This window comes from Macrobrachium rosenbergii, chromosome 6, assembly GCF_040412425.1.
Source record: "Macrobrachium rosenbergii isolate ZJJX-2024 chromosome 6, ASM4041242v1, whole genome shotgun sequence".
NCBI classification, from domain to species: Eukaryota; Metazoa; Arthropoda; class Malacostraca; order Decapoda; family Palaemonidae; genus Macrobrachium; species Macrobrachium rosenbergii.
Window position 1 is genome coordinate 14,454,379 of NC_089746.1, and position 19,933 is coordinate 14,474,311.

The following is a 19,933-nucleotide window of genomic DNA, read 5'->3' on the forward strand; positions in this document are numbered from 1 at the left end:
ACAAACTGTGAATGTCTTCCTCGCAGGACAAACTGTGAAGATTAATCACTTCATGAAGACAGGAAGAAAGGGTGTGTGTGTGTGTGTGTGTGTTCTGGACATCACCTTCTTATGCCTGCAAATGCTACAAAGAGGTGGATGAAGATGTGCTTGCATTTCTTCACTTTACTCCATCCATATGACTTACCTTTTCAGGAAGCAGTGTTGAGGAAGTACAGTCTGTATGCAGTATTGCCAGATATCCCCACAGGTAAGGCAGTTGCTACAGGAGGCTCAAAAGTGTTGAGCTCCTTGGAGGAAGCAGCATCGAAAGCCGGATTACTTGGAATACTAAGTGGAAAAATATGTTAGCAGTCCAGCGAAACAATGGCAGGAGGTGGGGACTCACAAACATGCTTTTCTTACTTGGGTTAACACTTGGAAAGCACTCACTGGTCTTCTATCCTTGCGATGTAAACCCTTGCAAGAACTGAAGGCAGTGAAAGAGGGCAGTCCGGGAGGAAGGAGCCAAAAATACTTGGGTCTATCAAGAAAGTGACAAACAACTTTCGGCACTCCGAAACTGCAAAGGAAACCAGCCAGCTCACTCCTAGCACCAATGCAAGAATAACAAAACTGGTTGCATTACCATTTAACATATAATACACAAATACCATACAGAATATATAAAACATGAAAGATGTTTCAAACTGACAGTCAGTCTAAGCATAGCAAGACGTCTATATTGTCCATGACCAAAAATAGTGCACGATGATGGCAGATGAGTTGAAGTTCCTCCTTACTCACCCACCTACCACCCATTACCTTGTTACCAAGTTTCAACAGACGAGTCTAGCTTATGCTGAGTACCACTCCTACATAAAATTGGTGATGGTTTGCATTCTTGTAGGAACAATTCATGACAATATTCTTTCATATCAAAAACAGCTTTGCTGGTTAAACTGAAAGGATATATTTTTTAAAGATTTCAAACCAATTTATACACACACACAATCCATCATATTTATAAAATTTTTCATACAAATCTATACATTTACGAAGAATCTATGATAAAATGTGTATGTATAGCTTTACAACAATGAAACGAAAATCTCCAAGATTTATCATAAGACTGAATTCCTGATCAACAAAGGTTGATTACAGCTTAGAAAATAGAAATTTCCTTTCACATAATGGGTATAATCTGGGCACACATTATATGACAAGAAACTTACAAGGGGACTGCATACTTATTCAACAAACATCAAGAGGATAGGGAAGAAATTATTATACAACAAACCCCCCGTATTTGCGGGGGATGCGTACCACACCCCCCGCAAATAGCTAAAATCCGCGAATACTTAAAACCCCTCTAAAAACAGAACTGTCTATTATGCTTGTTCTAACACAAAAAAAAAAATACTCTAAAAATGCTTATACCTGAGTATTTTAATAGTTTTATCACAAAAGTGCATTTAGTCATGAAAATATGAAAATAGTGTAATTAGTGAATATTTCTCGGTGAAAAATGCTGTGACTAGGAAAATTTTCCACAAATAATGTGTATATATGTTCCATAGAGAAATCCGCAAATCGGTGAGTCCGCAAGTCGTGAGAACATGAATACAGGGGGTTTACTGTATATGACAAAAGATTAATTTATAAAAATTCATGCCTGGAATAGTGAAAAAAAAAAAAAACTGGAATAGTGAAAAAAAAAAAAAAAATACAAAGTTATTTATAACAAATCTTGAAAAAATTCACGGATAAAATATTTTGTACTTAAATTATGGAGATTACAGTATACTGCACTATTATCCTTGTCTTGTCTGATGTATCTCCCATAAATCTAATTTACTCAACAGATATTTAATAACACAGTTTACAGTAATGTACAGAAATTAACAAGCACTTGAAAGTCATAGCTTGTAATCATTGTCAACCCCAACAAAAGCAGATCATAATTTTCAATGTCATTACTTAAAAATAAACTTCCCTATTCATAACAGGAATGGGGAGTTTATCTGCAACAAGCTGTAGAATTTCAGGTGTCTTTTTTCTCCAGTTATGAATGAGTTTTGAGGAAGCGCACCAATGTTCTCCATGATGTGGATCTGCTGCAATGCATCTCTTCTTAACTTCTTGCTGCTGCTCTTCCGTTCCAAATAAAATTTCCATTTTGAAATACCACGCCCATGCATCACCGAAGTCTGGATCAATTTTCACAGTTTTGTTAAACCATTCTCTGGCCTTGTTTTTCTTCCCATCCATCCAGAACATCTTGGCTACTGCTAAAACCACATGGGCATCATCCTGGCATCTTTTAAGAGCATCTACACTTCGGCTTTTTCTCTGAGCTGGATCCTCAAGAAAGATCGCTTGTGCCCATAGGATACCAGATGTAGGACACTCCTGTAATGCACGTGCCATAAGGGATCGGCTTACCTCTCGCTGGCCTGCTCTCAGCTCCAAACGGATAGCCATTAACCACAGTTCATCATTCATTGGATTTCGAACTCTTGATTTCTCCAAAGTTGCACGAGCTGTAACTAACTTTCCTTGGTGTTCTTCTAATGAGCATAACAAACGCCAGAGAGGAATAGATGACTGACATCGCTTCACTGCTTCCCTATACACTTCCCAGGCTTCACCCACTTTACCTTGCTGCTCTAAAATTTGACCTTTCATCATCCACAATTTGGCAAAGTCACCCGACTCCTTTAAGCCCTCATCTAATAAATTTATGGATACATCCAGATTACCAAGAGCCCATTCCAAGTGAGCTGATTTCATCATCACTTTAGGAGTGGCTGTCTGAGACCGTGCCTTTGCCAAAAGTCGTCTAGCTCGTTCATATTCGTTATTTTCAGATTCAAGTTTTACAGCTGCCAGCCAAATTTCTTCAGAGTTAGGATTTGCTTTAAAAGCAAGTGCAAGAATTGAACGCGCTGCTGGTACATCACCTGCCAGCCATTTTGACTTTGCACCCATAAGCCAAAGAGTTTCTTCTTGTGGACAATGTGTTACAGCTTGCTGAAGAAGTGTTTCTAGCGACTCTCTGGTACCATTACTTCGTTCAAAATGAGCAGCAGCAAGCCACACAGATTTCTTCTTAGGAAATACAGAAAGAGCATGACTATAAATTGCACGGGCACATTCAAAAGCTCCCTGGGAGGCACAGCTGTCAGCATCTTCCATCCAACTATGTTTACGATCTTCATCCTCAACTCCATAACCAATGATATTTTTAATAATAGACTGACAAGTGAGGACAGCACCAGCATGTTCAGCCTCCATTGCATCTTTAATCCAAAAGTCACGGTTAATATCCACCATGTTTGCCTGAAGAGTGGAAATGGCACGTTCTATGATTTTGCCAACTAAGGCATTATTTCCATTAGCTTCTTCTAACTTTGCTGCAGTGATCCATATCTGACGATCCTTAGGATTATTTTCACGGGCCTTATTCAAAACTTTCCTAGAATTTTCATATTTTTCTAAACGCGCAAGGGCTAACCACAAGTCGACTGAAGTGGGACAACACTCCACAGCACGACTTAAAAGAATTTTTGCATCTTCTTCTTCTTCTAGCTCTACAGCCAATTTCCATAACAACTCAGAATTTGGAATCTGTTCCAGAGCTTTGCGATAAACTCTCTTCTTTGCTTTAAGTTCCAACTCCAGATCTGCAGCTTTGGTCCATATCCTTGGAGAGTGGGAGAGAGTTTGTACAGCCTGAGCAATAACTGCCCGAGCCATATCAGGAGGCTGCAGTCTTGCTGCCTCTAACCACAGGTCCTCTGATTTAGGACACATTTCGCACCCTTTCATAATGAGGTTACGTGCTGACTGAATCTTCCCAGTAACCTCTTCTAAACGTGCTGAAGCAATCCATGCAGGAGGATGATTTGGATTGGTCTCCCTAACAGATTTAAGAAGCAATCGAGCTTTCTTCACATCATTGATATCACCACCATACTGAGGGATCATACTCTGGAGGTCAGTTAAATAACCTTTTGGATCAACCACAGTCTGTCCCCCTACAGCATCTGACACTTGATTTAATCTCATACCCATCAATGTATTACGAGCCTGTCCAATTTTTCTCAAATCCAGATCACCACTAGGAGTTAACATGCCAGGAGTAGAAGTGCCAGGCATCATGGAAGCAAGTCCAGATCCAGGATCAATAGTAGTTACATTTTCTCCTCCCAAATTATGAGACAGCACACTATCAGGCAAAGGTGTGAACCTCTCAGCTCTGGGATTACGTTGTTTCCTATTCCTTGCATCACCAACTTCAGGAATTGTACTCCATTCATTCTCTGAAACATGTGCTAACTCTCGTTTAAGATCGCTGAACATCTGTTGAATTTTAGGACGCTCCTGACGATAATTCTCCAACTCTGCTTTTAGGCGCTGTTCACGATACTCACGTCTTTTCTCATCCATTCGTTTATCAATCTCATCATAAATGGCATCTGCCTCTTCATCATCTTTGTCGTAGGGATCTTTACTGCACAGTGATCCTCCATATCCATTGAACTGCAAAGGAAATGAGAAAATGGGTTAAAACAAAGAAACAAATGTGCGGTGACACTTACGTGCAAGACAGTCAACTACTATGGAGATATCAAAAGTAAGGACAAAAGATTTTTTAAAGTTCTATACAGATGATCAAAAAATCAGTAAGATAGACAAGAAGGCCCACAAAGAATCTTCAGTTATCAAAAACATACTAGAGATCTGAAATGCTGTGCAATATACTAACTACATTACAAACATTTGAGAAAGCATCCACTGAGTGGTGACAGTAAATTAAAAACTTATTTATGGCATTACCCCATAAATGACAACAGTCCCCATTCTTTTTCTTTTTTTGGAGGGGGGGGGGATGTTGGACTGAGCCGGTGAAAGTGCCCTAAGGAACTGTACAGTCACCTACAAAACTGATACTCTCAATCTAGATTTTCAGACAAATTGTCAACCCAGAAAGCAACATCTGGCAACTACAGCATGGGGAGGGTGCTGTAGGCAGCAGAGTTGCTGAGAAGTGACTGTTTTAAAGGGACATGCATATTTTTCAAATTATTGTAGTGGCTTACTTGTAATTTCAGGCCCTGATATATTTTTACTTAAGAAGTTAAAAGGTAAAAACTAAACTAAAAAAACAAATGATTTACCAAATAAAAAGTACTAATTTTCAAATAATAATAATAATAATACAATTGTAATTACACAATTTATACATTTCTATAGTAAATTATGTGATATTTTAAACAAACAAATATTTCCCGATCTTTTAAGAAACCTTTGAATAGAGGGGTGATGGCAAAGCTGTCAAATGTGTCAATTGTTGCCCACAGCATGTCGAAGTATTTCTGGTACTCTCTCTCTCTCTCTCCTTAATAAATCACGAATTTTCATCTTTTGATTTCTAACGTAAGAATAACTTCTCTCTCTCTCTCTCTCTCTCTCTCTCCATAATAATTCATAACTAATTCATAAATATTTATAAATAACTCATAAATAACTTAACTTTCTTCTTTCTTTTTCCTTCGTAAATCATGAATTTCCATCTTTTGATATCTAACGCAAGAATAACTTCTCTCTCTCTCTCTCTCCGATAAATAATTTATCTGGATATTTTAAGTAAGGACAACTCTCTCTCTCTCTCTCTCTCTCTCTCTCTCTCTCTCTCTCTCTCTCTCTCTCTCTCTCTCTCTCTCTCTCTCTCGTTCACAGTACCGCTCACACAATTTTACAACTTATTATTTCTCTGTACGTCTTTACCTGTACAGTAGATAGTTTAAGGGGAGCGCACGCGTACATAAAAATAATGCTCTGATTCTTATGAAATTTTTAAATGTTATACATATATATAAGGTGATGTCCCAGAAAAAATTTGAGTGATCGGATGATTATTTTGGATTTTATTAAAAAAATTAAAAAATTAAAAATGATTCACCTCCTTCATTTTTAGAGCTATTGCAATGCGGCTTCATACACAGAAAGTATATCATAGTATGAAAAAAATAATGGGAAGAGTTTTTCTACTTTTCCTTTTTTTTTTGCATGGGGCGAGGGGAGATTTTCACCCCCAAAATTTGTATAATTTGATTATCACGGGTTCCTCGTCAACCTAAGAAAAAACCTAGCCCCAAACAAACATTCGCCTTTCTTTCCTCTTTCCAATGGTATATTTAACTTTAAAATTGGCCTAAAAATAAAAATGTAGTTCGCGTTTGAAGTGCAAAAAAGTGAAAACTGAGAAAAACGACCGTAAAGATCAACAAGTGTTTTTTTTTGGCACTCGTGGAAAAAGCTTATCTTAGAGCATTATTTTGGTTGATTTCTGGCTCCAGGTCACCCCCCCCCCATTAAAAAGGGGTATTATTCACTCGAGGCGAGGGTATCATCAAGTACCACCTGACTCACTGTTGCCTGATTTGAAACTAAGAAACTAAAAGTTTAGTAGCTACCAGGCTGATACTCTTGACTCATTTTCAATTGTTTTTTTCACTTGTTTGGTCTTCTTGGTCTTTGGAGTTTGATATTCAAGCCTTTTTGTCTCTCAAATGAAGAACTTCCTCTATACTTTCACTTGTGCCCAAACAGATGTGTTAGTAAGTTGAATTTCTCACAGCCGAAGTTGTGTTCAATTTCCTCAATATTTATCTCACTCAATTGATGGTGCTGAGATTTTCCATTGCTAATTCACTTTGCTAGGGCACTAACCGTAAACCTACACGATTGGCACTTCATTAAAATATCAGTATCCCATCTACTGGGAGAGACTTCGACCTGAACTTTACCCCTGCAATTTCCTACCTTGCATCTAATACCCGACACTATTCTATCTGAGATCTAGATATAATGAGCATGTCATCATATACTCCCTTTTCATCATCCTTTATTCATTTCATCAACTGTGAGTGTATTTTTGGAGGTGAAAGTATATAGATTGTATTTAGAGTTACTGGATGTAAAAAAAAAAAAAAAAAAAAAAACACCGCATATGGTGAAAAAATTGCTCGGAGTAAAAAGTTGCCCGCTACCCACTTTCAACGTTTGGGGGCAACTGACTCGGCACCCTGTCTCACAGTCTCAGTGTCTCTTAGACCACGCATTCACCAAGGAACAAGCCATTGTTGTTGCCAGACGTAGGAGATAAGGTGATATAAAAATCAAAATAATTAATAAATTAGGCAAATCAAGGAAAAAATGACAATAGTCATTAGGAGCCAAATGTCAGCCCTACCTCATCGTGTGGCGGACGGAGGCCCAAAACCCCATCAATTTTAATATTTCGAAAAAATGCTTTGGTCACATGATAACGAAGGTGTTGCTCCTGTCTTACGGCCATTTAACCATTTTTTTAAAATTTCAAAAATATTCATAAAAAATCGAAGAGTGCGCTCCCCTTAAATTGATCTAATTTTACCTGTACCGACGAACTGTAAATGCAATAGTGTGGCAAATACGTTCTAAAACGTAGACATAATAACTAAGAGTTGTATTAGTCCAAATAAAAAACACTTTGTTCAAGAAAAAGCATTTCAGAACAAAGAGAAAGAGACATAGAATAAAGAGGTAATTAAAAAGAGGTTGAGAAGACTTCAAAAATAGATCGATCGGAAGGGGAGAGGAAGAGAAATTCTCTTCCAACTCTCTATTTTTAGGTCAACCCATTTATTTCTTTTTTTAAGAGTAATGTATTAAGCTAACTTTTAAATAAAATTACAGTAACTTTCACTTCATTTAAAAGTTAGCTTGATAATTTGGGAGCATGATTAAGGTCATATTTGGTGTTTAAATTTTAGACATAAGCATTTATTAGCATTTTTAGAGACCGTGCCAAACTTATGCAAAAATTCACCTTGCATGAGGGGTCCTGGAACCTAACCTCGTGTAAGTTCTGGGTATGACTGTCGATATATTATTGGTATATGTACTGTTTTGCTCTTATAATTCAAAATAAGTTTATAAAAAAATAAAAATAATTCTTTTCACTTGTGAATGATAACAAAAGTACACAGTACCGTCACTAATGAATGTGACTGTACAGGAATGCTGATGTGAGCTACATGCCTTCAGCCGTCCTAGATGCAAGCACCCTACAGAATATGAAAGCTGAGAATAAAGGGAAAGACATAGGCATATTCTAAGCAGGTAAAGTAGAGAAGATCAGGAAAACTGGAATCTGTAAGTTAGGAATCGGTCAATAACAAGTAAGAAGAAAAGATATGGCTTACAAGTTACAAAAGCCGTCTTCTGATAAAGGACCACCCCAAAACTTGTTCACTGGGAGAAAAGATCAAATTTCCTTATGGTATGGAAAACAAATATTAGTTCTTTGGAAGGGTAGGTGCAGGCACTTAGTAATGAATAACAAGACAGTTCCAGTGCCACGACATCAGACCATAATCGTAAGTAAAATGAAATTAAACCTTTGGCTAAGAGGTAAGAAAACTTTACAAGATGACACATGCTTCAGTAACTGGTCAAGACCACACCAAATTAATTTCTTAAATAAAAATACAGTAATTAAATTACATTTTACCCTGTTGGAAGGTTCTAACCTCATCATAATTAGCGTCATTCAGATCTTCATCATCATCATCATCTTTTTTCTTTCTCTTGTTTGGAGGTGCATGTCGATCGTCAGAGACATCATTTGCATCACGCGCCGGACCAATATCAGAACGGGTAGTGAATCCTGTTGCTCTGAAAACAGAATACTCTAATATAAAATTTATACTGTAATTATAAAAAGATAAAATGTTTTGTATATATTACACACCTCTGTTATGTTATGGGAAAAGTGCAGTACAGTATTATCTAAATACTGCTAACTGAGGTGAAGCCATATACAGTACAGTAATAAATACACTGCCTACCAAATATCACATAGAAATGTCCATCAATGCTGTTTCCTCTTACTTGGTTTACTATTTTATCATTCCAAGTAAAATGAGCCTCATATTACCAAACAAAAAATTAGAAAATTAACATTCATAGACCATCATGTTACAGCAGTACTTCAATATCATGTAGTAGCATATGGAATTCAATGATCTGAAAACTTGGGGTGTTGCACAGTCTTCATGTACTGGGCTGAGTAACCCTGTCTGTACTTATTTTCAGGGTTACATTTTTTCTGTTATTTAATTACACAATTATTCTTGGCTGCTATTTAATATTTTTTCTACTGCTGCTTGAGTTTGTACTCCTGTCAAATTATGCCTGTACCTGAGCCAATTCCTCACTGACCTAGTTCCTGAGTAGTGATAATTTTCTTTCATTAGTCTGTAAATTTACCTCTATTGCAAGAAGTTGACTCTGGCATCAATTTAAACTCATAGTTTTACTTTATTGTAGTTTGTTCAAAAAAGGAAACCAACAAAAGGATAATTTTCCTTGGTTTATTCTGATTATAAAAAATGTTCTACGGTTTATTATGGGTATACCCCATAAGAGGGTAGTGCTTTCACTGCACCTCACATGATGCACTGCAGGCATTAGTAAAGAATATTTGCAGCATCCATTTGGCCCATAGCTGCACCCACTTTTTGTCCTTTGACGTTATCTCCATTTCTACTTCCTTTCTTTAATCTTACTTTTCAACCTCTCAATTATTTACTACCTCTTAGTGCAACTGCAGAGCTTTCCCATAGTCTCACTTTTAGATCGTTGTACAGTACTTCAACTTATTTATTTTCTAGATCTCTTAATCTTGTTGTCCAAACACTACACCTTCCACTTCTTACGGTCTTCAGTGCTGAATAGCTGAAATTACCCCAGTACTGTACTTCCCTTAATAGCCTAAATTTTAAAAATCAATCGATATTCTGCATATAGTTATAGTTTTCATGGTAGAAGATCATTCTGCTGTCATTTAAAATTATTATCATTATTATTATTATTATTATAGCATATTTAAAAAGTAAACACCATAAATAAAGTTGAAAAGATAAGCTGAAGTAATGGAAATATATAATTCTCTTCTAGCACCCTGAAAAACTAAAAATATGACAAATTCAACAATAATTTGTATTTTTCCTAACATACAAACCCACAACATCACGTGACAGGAATATCCTTGGCCGCGCATGCGCAGACAGCTATGGTAGACTCGCTTTTAGAAAGTAGCATTAGCTATAAAAGAGGCCCACAGGACCAGCATCCTCCAATTTATGATTAGCCCGAGGGAACCATAATATTTTGCCCAAGATGCAAGGGAGAGAGAGAGAGAGAGCGGGAAAAGAGGGGAGGCATGAGGTGGGAAATTAAAAACTTACATGATGTTGTGGGTTTGTGTGTTAGGAAAAATGGAGTTTTCATAATAAAACTAATATTATGATACTTACCTGAACACCCAAATTAGCCCTGGTCACTGACCAGCCCGAACTATATCCTCAAAATTTTACCCACAAAGGGGTAATTAACTGTCGGCGTTACCAAGGCTACAGGAAAAATCTTGTCAAATGAGTTACCTGAAGGTACCGTTGACAACGCTGCTGCAAATACTGGCTGACAGAACCGACATCCCCAATTGAGTCACTCACTATCAAAAATTGAAGTGGAGAGGAGGGTGGGAATCATTCAGGTGTTCAAGTAAGTATTAAAATATTAGTTTATGAAAATTTCATATTGCAATACACTCCCTGAACACCTGAATTAGCCTGATTAACAAAATTTTAATGGAGGTGGGATCAATCTAATTCAGTCCGACCTGTCAACGGAGAATAAGCAGGTAACTCATTATCAACCTATGTGTAAATGTATGTGTAAATGCATGTCACCATATCAATCGAAGCTTTTGGTGAAGAGACATGCTGGAGGGAGACCCATCTAGGTTGCGGCACACCCCCTTTTTACAACCGCTCACTGATCTGCTCTGCATAGGATATCTGTTTAGTTATACACTCACCATATCAATCAATGCTCTCAGTGAAGAGACCTGCTGGAGAGTACTTTGATCGTCAGTCAGGTCAGTACTGTCTCAGTCCGTCGACCTCCGATGTGACTCTTCAGAACCTCTCATGTATGGAGGAGTACGATGAACCTCCCATGTGGCTATTCAGAGCCTCTCATGTATGGAGGGGAATGAAGCAGTGTGTGGAGCCGCTGACCCTCCGGATAAGGCCCGATGATCGACATGCGAAGAAGTATCTCAGTGCCGACGAAAGAGCCTAGCCTACTAGAGAACCCCCTTGGACTCCCATAGGGAAATTATCAAAGACTAAGATACTTAAAAACATACTAAACCTAGGTTCATGTGATTATACTATTACTGCTGCCTAAGATTCTAATGACTAAAAGGAATTCCTCTTTCTGGTTAACCTAAGAACCTCCGCACTAAGAGAATACCACCTCAGCTAAATGAATGCACCCTAGATGATAGAGTTAGCCGTAACACACGGACTAAGAGAATAACCCTCCAACGAGGTAAATTGAATGTCTCTTAAGTCAAAGGAAGTAAACATTGAGATGGATTTCCAAGAAGCCACCTCCAGAATAGAAGACACTGAACAATTCCTTAGAAAGGAAGATGAAGTGGCCATACTCCGAATACAGTGCGCTCGGAGTAATACACAGCTCGAAGACGACGAAGAAAAACCCTGAGAAGCCTGGGAAATCGTCTCCCTCAGAAAGTAACTAATTGCATTCTTTGACAGTAGATGGGAAGGATTCCGCAGAGAGACAAGAACTATACACAGACTCGGAGAGAGTTTCTCAACCTTTGATAAATAGACTTTTAACGCTCACACCAGACATAAGGACATCTCCACTGGATCGCCAGTACAAATCCCACAGAGGAGGCCGAGTCAGCAAGACAGGATTTTTAATCTTAAAGGAACGTAATTAATCATGGATGATCTTACTACTAGAAATTTTCTGGAAGATGGAAACTACATGTACTGCTAAGCGTTGAACGGTAGCCAGCAATAGCCGAATAAGAAAGAGCCTTGGCTTTCCGAAGGAATAAAAGAAAATAAGCTAATTTGGTTATGGAAGGTCTAGAAATGGAATGACCCTCCTTACGACACCAACTTCTATGCATTGTCCAGCTGACCTGGTAAAGCTTATGGTTGACTTTCTCAAGCTGAAAGAAAGCTGTCTAGACACAGCTTTAGAGAGTCTGGTCTGTCTAGCTGCTCGGTCGGCATTCTCTTTGCAACAAGGTTCAGCACATGAGGGTTTGGATGATAATGGTGAAAATGCAGTTGTCTGAGAAGATCTTCTGCATGGGAAGGAATATTGGAACTTCCGTAAGGAGCTTAGGAGTTCCAGAAACCAAGGGCGTAGGGCTAGCAAGGAGCTATTAGAGTCATAGACGTCTTGACACTCTCCTGCAATTTCCTGATTACCTGATGAATGAGACCGAATGGTGGAAAGCATACACCAGCATGTGATTCCAATTCTGTAATGTCGCAATGGTGCCTATCGACATGGGGTCCACCACTGGTGAGAAATAAACCGGAAGGCGAAGGTTTAATCTCGTCACAGAGAAGAGATGCTCAACAAATGCAAACAGAGCTAAAAGATTGTATCTCTCACACCACTTGTTGAGCAGCCACCACCGGGCCTAAGGAGGTGTCCAGTGACTTATGTGTGACATCTTTCAAATAAAAAGACGGTTGTCTGTTCCAAACTCCAGCACAGAGGATCTGTCCCACAACACAGTTCTTCTCAAAGGCAATTGACGGGCCGATACTCCTGATGTCATCGGCCTTAAAGTCTGTTGGCATGGTAGATACATCACGTTACAAACTGTAAGCTCTGCTTATTACTTCCCTCAGCAAAAAGGAGATGGTGTTTTTGGAAATCTTTTTAATACTACCTGTGGTAACGAAAAGTCTACGTTGTGCTGGTCTGAGGTAGGCCGTAAGTTTTCACTACGCGTACAGAGCAAAGCAATGTTTCTTCCTGATCGTTATTCACAAAGTCCTTAAGAGACAGAATGGAGAAGCCATCAAATCTTGGGTCATGGGACGATGGGTTCTGGGTCTTTGTGATGACTTGGGTCATGGGACGATGGGTTCTGGGTCTTTGTGATGAAGTCCGGCAGAAAATTGAAAGCCATTTCCGTCCATCCAAGGGTGTAAGTTACATTGTAAGAAAGTGCATGAATCTCACCAACTCTTTTAGCAGATGCTAAAGCTAAAAGAAACACTAATTTCAATGTTAAGTCCCTGTCTGAAGACGTTCTGATGGTTTCATAAGGGGACCTGGTCAAGGAAGATGAAACTTTTGTTATATCCCAACCAGGAGGTTTCAGATTTAGAGGGGGAACAACTTTTCTCAGTGTTTAATCATATCCGAGATCTCCCAAAATGATGCCAAATCAATATCTCTAACTTTAAAAACTTTGGAGAGGGCTGATCCATACCCTTTCACAGCCGAGACGGAGAGGTTTTCCTCTTTCCTCAGAAGGAGAAAGAAATCTGCCACATTTCTTACAGTTGTTTTGAGGGAATGTAGATCGCTCTTACTGCACCAATCCAAGAAAACTGACACTAGTACAGGTATCTCCACAGCTAACTGGCCCAATTTCATTCCTTGGCGATAATTCTTTGGATTTCTCCACCACTGTAAATTTCTTGTGTTTTCTTTTGTTACTGCAATCATTTCTTCTGGATTCTCTTGATTTTGGCTGTCTTCTTTTAACTTCCATTGTAGGGAACGTATCCGAGCTCTGCCTCTTGGAACCAGTTTCTCTAGGGACACTAGGTGCCCCATTAGAATCTGCCAATTCTTCATTGGTTGAATGGGCTTGGAGAGGAACCTTCTCGAAATTTCTAGAAACTTCTCCAACCTTTGTTGTGATGGGAAAGCCATCAAAACCTGGGTATCTATCATCATTCCCAAGTACTTGATTCTCTGTGTCAGAACTAAATACGACTTCTTGAAGTTTATGAGAATCCCTAGAGTCCTGCACATCCTTAAAATCAAGTCTCTGTCCTCGGCCTGGCTGCAGAGGGAGAAAGAATGAGCCAATTGTCCAGATACCTGCAGAGATGGGTGACTCTCTTGTGGGCCCAAGCTGAGGCCCAAGCTGAAACTCGTTGAAAAAATTTTGGTGAAGACTTGGGGGGCTGTCGCTAACCCGAAGTAGAGGGCCCTGAATTTGTAAGCTTTCTTTCTTGAGACAAATCAAACGAATTTCCTGGAGGAAGGATGAATTGGAATTTGTAGATAAGCATCCTGTAGATCTAGAGAGATCATAAAGTCTCCCAGCCTTATTGCTGCCAGAACAGATCTTGGTGTTTCCATCTTGGACAGGGTGAACTGGAGAAACTTGTTCAGTGATGATAGATCTATTACTGGTCTCCAACCACCCCAATGCTTTCTGTACCTGAAAAAGCCGGCTGTAAAACCCTGGCGACAGTTTCTTCACTATTTCCACAGCCCCCTTGTCCAACATATTCCGAATCTCTTGCTCTAGGGCCTTTTGCTTGGGGGAGCTTTTCCTGTAGGAGGGAAACTCGAGAGGAAAGGGTGACAAAAGTGGTCTCTGATGGAAGGGAAGAACATACCCTTTCTTCAAAGTTAGTACCATCCAATTCTCTACCCCGGCTTTTTGCCATTCTTTCCTTGAATTTTCAGAAAGCCCCCACTGGTGGACACCCTTGATGGTCCTGGCTTTCGCTTTTATGAGGGAGCGGAGGAACGGTATTGAAGTCAACCTTCTTCTCTTTGTCTACCCCTGGACTGGGAATTCTGACGAAAGCTTTGATGAAAAGGCTGCGTTGCAGTTCTAGTCTGTTTACTTTTGTTGTAAGAAAAGGATCGCTTTCTCAATGAAGGTCTGCTAGATGTGGTGGTAACAACATACTTAGCATCCTCCCTCCTGTCTGAGATTGCCTGGTCGACTAAGTCTTGGAGAAAATACCCAGACATTTCGGATAAAGGGCTACTCCTGAGACTAGACCAACTGCCCGAAGAAATGTGCTTCTGAGCTACTGACAGGAGGGATTCGCATTTTTTCAACAGAACATTAGCCCAAACATTTGCTGCATTTTTAGTCATATATTTTAAGGCCTTACCTGATGGAGGGAAGAAGTCTTTAATCACAATCCAGGAATCACAAGAAAAAGTCTTCTGAATCGGTTTCAATAGGGCCCCTTGGCTGCTATCAAAATTCTTTCCAAACTAAGCTCCAGATTGACCACCTCAGAACTAGAGAAAGTAGAACCTATTTGTCACAATAAATCTAAGGAAGCACTATTTGACAACCTTGACAAATTTCCACTCACTATCCTGGGTAGGGAGGTGGGCTTCTCTGGTACATAATACTTTGCCTGTCTAGGTAAGGAAGGAGGTAATAATTTTTGCGATCGGGAGGCGGCTAGGGAACCTTCATCTCCAGCAATCAATAAATCAATTTCTTTAATTGATGACTACCATTCTAGTCAATGGTAGGCAGATGGAATGTTTCGTTTCTGTAGCTGAAAAGGCCACCCGTTCTAAGAAGGAAGAGTCTGCATAATCATCTCTATCTTCTTGTTCCAGTTCTGGATATTTAAGAGTCTTTCCTATTTTCTGAATAAGTTCTGGAAAACTCAAGAGATTCTTCTGGAACATCCTGAGGTAAATGACTGAAACTTGATTCCACATCTGGGGACTGACTGTTTCTGATGAGGAGGCGAAAGGGAATCTGGAGAAGCTCAAGATTTTCTCTTTTTGATAGGTTGTACTGAATGGTAAGATGGGGAACATCTTCCAGGAAACTCACGGCTTTTATCAAAAGAAAACTGGGCCCAAGAAGCCGAACGTTCCCAAGAATCAATGTCAAAGGGAAGAGGTCTACCTTTCGGTTCATCGCCCGAGGAAAAAGGAGAACACTTCCTGACACCTTTTGGTAGGAGAATGACTTTTCTTGCGGGTATCATCACAATGTGTTCCGTTCCTGGAATGGGAACGGGAGGCACCCGAAAACCATGCAGGAAGGGGAGTGACAGTTCGGCACCTGGAATCTGCAAATTTTGCTCTCTTGTGGGAATTGCCATGCCGCGTTCCGCCCCTGGAACGGGAACGGGATGCATCTGAAGACCATGCAGAACGAGAGTGACGGTTCGGTGCCTGGATTTGCAAGGCACCGGCCGACTACTCTCTCTTTTACATTTCTGCCTAAGAGAAGTACCGTGACGAATTGCGCTTCTAGAGCGTGACCGGGAGGTGTCTCTAGGAGAACCAGAACACCATCTATGATGAGAAGTGTGGCGTGGTTTAGTGAATTCCAGAGAAGCAACGTGCCGAGTCACACTTCTTGAGCGTGATCAGGAGGAGCTCTCAGAAGAAGACTGAGAATGGCGACGTTTTAACACAAGAGGAGAAAAACTTGATGCGGAAGAGGTAGGAGAGGCAGAACTACCACTCCACCGCACGCCACTGGCTATTCCCCCTACCCCTCTGGGAGCCGCTGGGACCTGGTACCGGGCTAGCCTAGGTAACACTGATCTTCTTATTTTCGTTAACGGAAGCTGTCGATTTCTTGTTGGGTTGACCGTATCCAAAACCGTAGATTTACTAAAAAACTTCATTAGAACTGACATCATCTCTTGCTGGATGCTGGAATTCTACTCCGAGGAAGGATGAGAAGGGATATTCCTTCCCAGGGTAACGGGCAGAGGAGAGGAAATAAAGATGGTGGGAGAAGGGATACATGTAATGGAGGGGATAAGATCTACGGGTTGGGGAGTCAAAGTTTCCTTTTTTGACTTTTTTTTAGCACTTCTACTTTCATATTTCTCCCACTGAGAAGACGACCATGATTCACATTCTTTGCACTTCTGGGATCGAGAGCAATCTTGCCCTCTGAATTTAGGACACACTGAATGCAGGTTAACCGCTAAAGGAGAAAAAACTCTCCACGTTTTCCCTTTCCGAGTAATACCCGGACACTTACGGGAGACCAGTTTCGCTGAAGATTTCATAATCAGGGAAAAACACAAAACACACTATGAGATTCACCATACACTGTTCACATATGTCTAAAAAACACAGATATTTCAAGATAAAGCGAGATTAATATATGCAAGGTGTAAGAAGCACGTCTTAAAGCAATGACAACTAAGAACAAATTGAAAAATGTGGTCCTACAGGCCTCTCTTATAGCTAGTGCTATTCTCTTAAAGCGAGTCTACCATAGCCGTCTGCAGTAATACTGCAGTGCTACTTATGCCATCTAAAGTTAATTAAAGCACAGGAAAAAACAAAAGCACATAACTTTCCAGTGATTTCTAAGTTTGACAGCTGCTGCTTTTGTTATGAGAGAGAGAGAGAGAGAGAGAGAGAGAGAGAGAGAGAGAGAGAGAGAGAGAGAGAGAGAGAGAGAGAGAGAGAGAGAGAGAGAGTTGTATCTATGTATGTGAGCGTGTGTAATGCATTTATCCTCCATCCTCCACAAATGATAATGTAAAATACAAAATTACTGTATCATGTACCAATACATGAGAGAGAGAGAGAGAGAGAGAGAGAGAGAGAGAGAGAGAGAGAGAGAGAGAGAGAGAGAGAGAGAGAGAGAGAATGTGCATAGCCTTCATCTTCCATTATCCACAGAATTGTAAAATTACTGTAATAAGTAATAGTGTCTTCTTGCTCTTGAGAGAGGGTAGTGCCAGGAGAGTGCAGCTTTGGAGATGAGGTTGTTAGCCCCATACCCTTTTTCTTAATCCCAGTAGATGCTGATGCATTTATACAGGTGGGGGGGCTGGTGGGCAACAGACCAAAAGTTATCCACAGGCTTAGCAACTGTAGCTAAGTGCTGCATTGCTTAGCCAATCTCCACTGAGTCTGGTTTGCCTTCCACAAATAGGCAGTTAGGCTATACACATGCATAGGCTACACGTACATATATAGCCTAAAGTGCCTATGTTCAGTGTTACCTGCCGTGTACAGAGTGTGTAGGAAATGAAATATTTGAATGAAAAATTAGATCTAAACAATTTAATTTTTATGTAAAGAATATGCATAGTTATCTGAAACAACATATAAAAAAAATTCTGAGCAGTTAAATCATTTAAATAATTATAAAAGTCACCTTAATACATTTAATATGAAAATCATACTAAAAATCTCATCAAATTTACCATTACAAAGATAATGCCAATGAATGTTGTTACCTACTTGGACATTTTCAATGTTCTTTTTTTATGTTTCAATGGTCGCACAAGTGAAGGCCCTGATTGTTTTTTTTTTATTTTGTCCCAGTGAATCATGGGTAAAGATGTATAATGTATCTGAAATTTTTGTTCTTTTTTTTGCTTGGAAATGTGGAAATGGCAACAATTCTGAAACCTGATGGTTTTATGGTCTAGTTTTTGCCAATTAAGCACGATTTTTTAATTCAGGTGTTAGCTTGAAAAAAACCAGCTCTCAAGTTCATAGCCATGGGTCCTTTGGTGCAGACATGGAATTCTTGTTCCTCTGATTATTTCAACTAATTTTTATTTTTTCGTGCTCTTCAAATATTGCTGACATTCATTTTGTTAACATATTATCAGTTTAAAGATACTGAAACACCTTACATCCTACACTTATGGGGAACCACTGCAAGAAACTAAGGTTTTTGGGAGGGCAGAAAACACACAAGACAAATGACAAGGATGTAATCTAACTTCCCTAAGACTGATTAATGCAAGGTTAGGTTTCAACCCTACTATTTACTTTAATTTACAGTGTCCTAGGTCAGGCTTGGTTAGGTAGGGGCTCCAGGAAGGGGTAAAAATCAAATCCAATATGCCCATGTAAGGACCAGGCACCCTACATTACATTAGGTTTGGTTAGGTTATGTTGCAACACTTTTAATCTACAGTGCCCAAGGTTAGGTTATGTAGGGGGGTCCAGCAAGGGCAAACACCCAACCCACATTTGGGCCCAGCACCCTAGATTAGGTTACGTGTGATTGGATACGACTGTAGCTTTTTCTTATTTTACAATGACCTGGGTTAGGTTAGGTGTGGGGGGGTCATTAAAACATAAGAAAATAATATATTCAACTCTGATCTGTGACTGATTTAGCTGAATTTAACAAATGTTTGCTGCAATAATCCTTAAATTCTTTGAGTAAAGAGAAATTGTGACCATCAGTAAAGAGTTTTCTGAAATGGAAATTAAAGGCCATCAGATTCACTGGTTACTAAAATTCATTTGGGGGAATAACGGGTGAAATTACGTTCCATTATGCATCAGTATAACGTATCAGAGGCAAATTTTAAAGGGACATCCTAAAGTGGAATGGAATTCGAATGGAACATAAAATTTAAGACAAAGGACAAGCACTATGACCTTATGAAGTCATTCAACGCTAAATGTGAAATCGCGAATGAACGGTTTTCGGCTAAAAGTCTAAAAGGAGGAAAACCCTGCAGTTACACTAGCCTACAAACCAGGTGTCAGGAGAGGGTGGAATGTATAAGATGGAAGAAATATAATATGAACGCAGGTACAGTAAAAGGAATGAGAGGGGTGGCAGGTAGGAGCAGAGAGGACGCTACAAAGTACCCTAAGTATGCTAATGCCTACAGGGCACTACAACAATCTGATACATAATGCATAGACAGAATATCTTCTGGTTTATGATTCCCAACGGAAATTAATAGTAAACAAAGTCCTAAATGGTGAATTAGGTTTATTATAGCATAATATTTTCGCACCCTGTGCCCTTGGCATATCCATAGGCTAAGCCACTCACCCTCTGCCAACGCCAGCCACATAACCCAAAGGCGCCGGCATACCAATGAAGTTCTTCTTGTTTTTGTTTAATAAAGCGGCCGGTGGAGTCGTCATTTTGCTGATTTTTTCTTCAAATATTACGAAAATATGACTTCTTAAGGTAACACTTGTATGACAAACGTTTCACAAGATATCTTACCACGCACTGTAAACAAATAACGTAATACTCCACTGGCGAGAATTCGGAATCTCTCATTTCCCGAAGTAGAAT

General features: G+C 39.5%; 1 protein-coding gene across 3 annotated transcripts; it reads right to left on the reverse strand.

The window, feature by feature from the left end:
• Positions 1-928: 928 nt before the first annotated feature.
• Prp6 (pre-mRNA processing factor 6) lies at positions 929-19,933 on the reverse strand. 3 transcript variants are annotated; one of them, XM_067104939.1, is made up of 3 exons: positions 19,682-19,933; positions 8,562-8,706; positions 929-4,524 (listed from the first exon to the last, which is right to left on the reverse strand). In XM_067104939.1, the coding sequence occupies exons 1-3, from the start codon at positions 19,774-19,776 to the stop codon at positions 1,960-1,962; spliced, it is 2,805 nt and encodes a 934-aa protein (XP_066961040.1). In that variant the 5' UTR covers positions 19,777-19,933; the 3' UTR covers positions 929-1,959. The 3 variants fall into 3 exon arrangements, with proteins under 3 accessions (XP_066961040.1, XP_066961042.1, XP_066961041.1); XM_067104941.1 differs by having other exon boundaries at positions 8,536-8,706; positions 19,682-19,884; XM_067104940.1 differs by having other exon boundaries at positions 19,862-19,880.

What these genes read in the sequence shown, in the direction of transcription:
- Prp6 (XM_067104939.1), bottom strand. Translation starts at nt 19,776, where the DNA reads ATGACGACTCCACCGGCCGCTTTATTAAACAAAAACAAGAAGAACTTC. An exon ending in GTGGCTGGCGTTGGCAGAGG is followed by an intron (nt 8,707 to 19,681) that starts GTGAGTGGCTTA and finishes TTCTGTTTTCAG; the next exon opens with AGCAACAGGATTCACTACCC. An exon ending in ATGACGCTAATTATGATGAG is followed by an intron (nt 4,525 to 8,561) that starts GTTAGAACCTTC and finishes TTTCCTTTGCAG; the next exon opens with TTCAATGGATATGGAGGATC.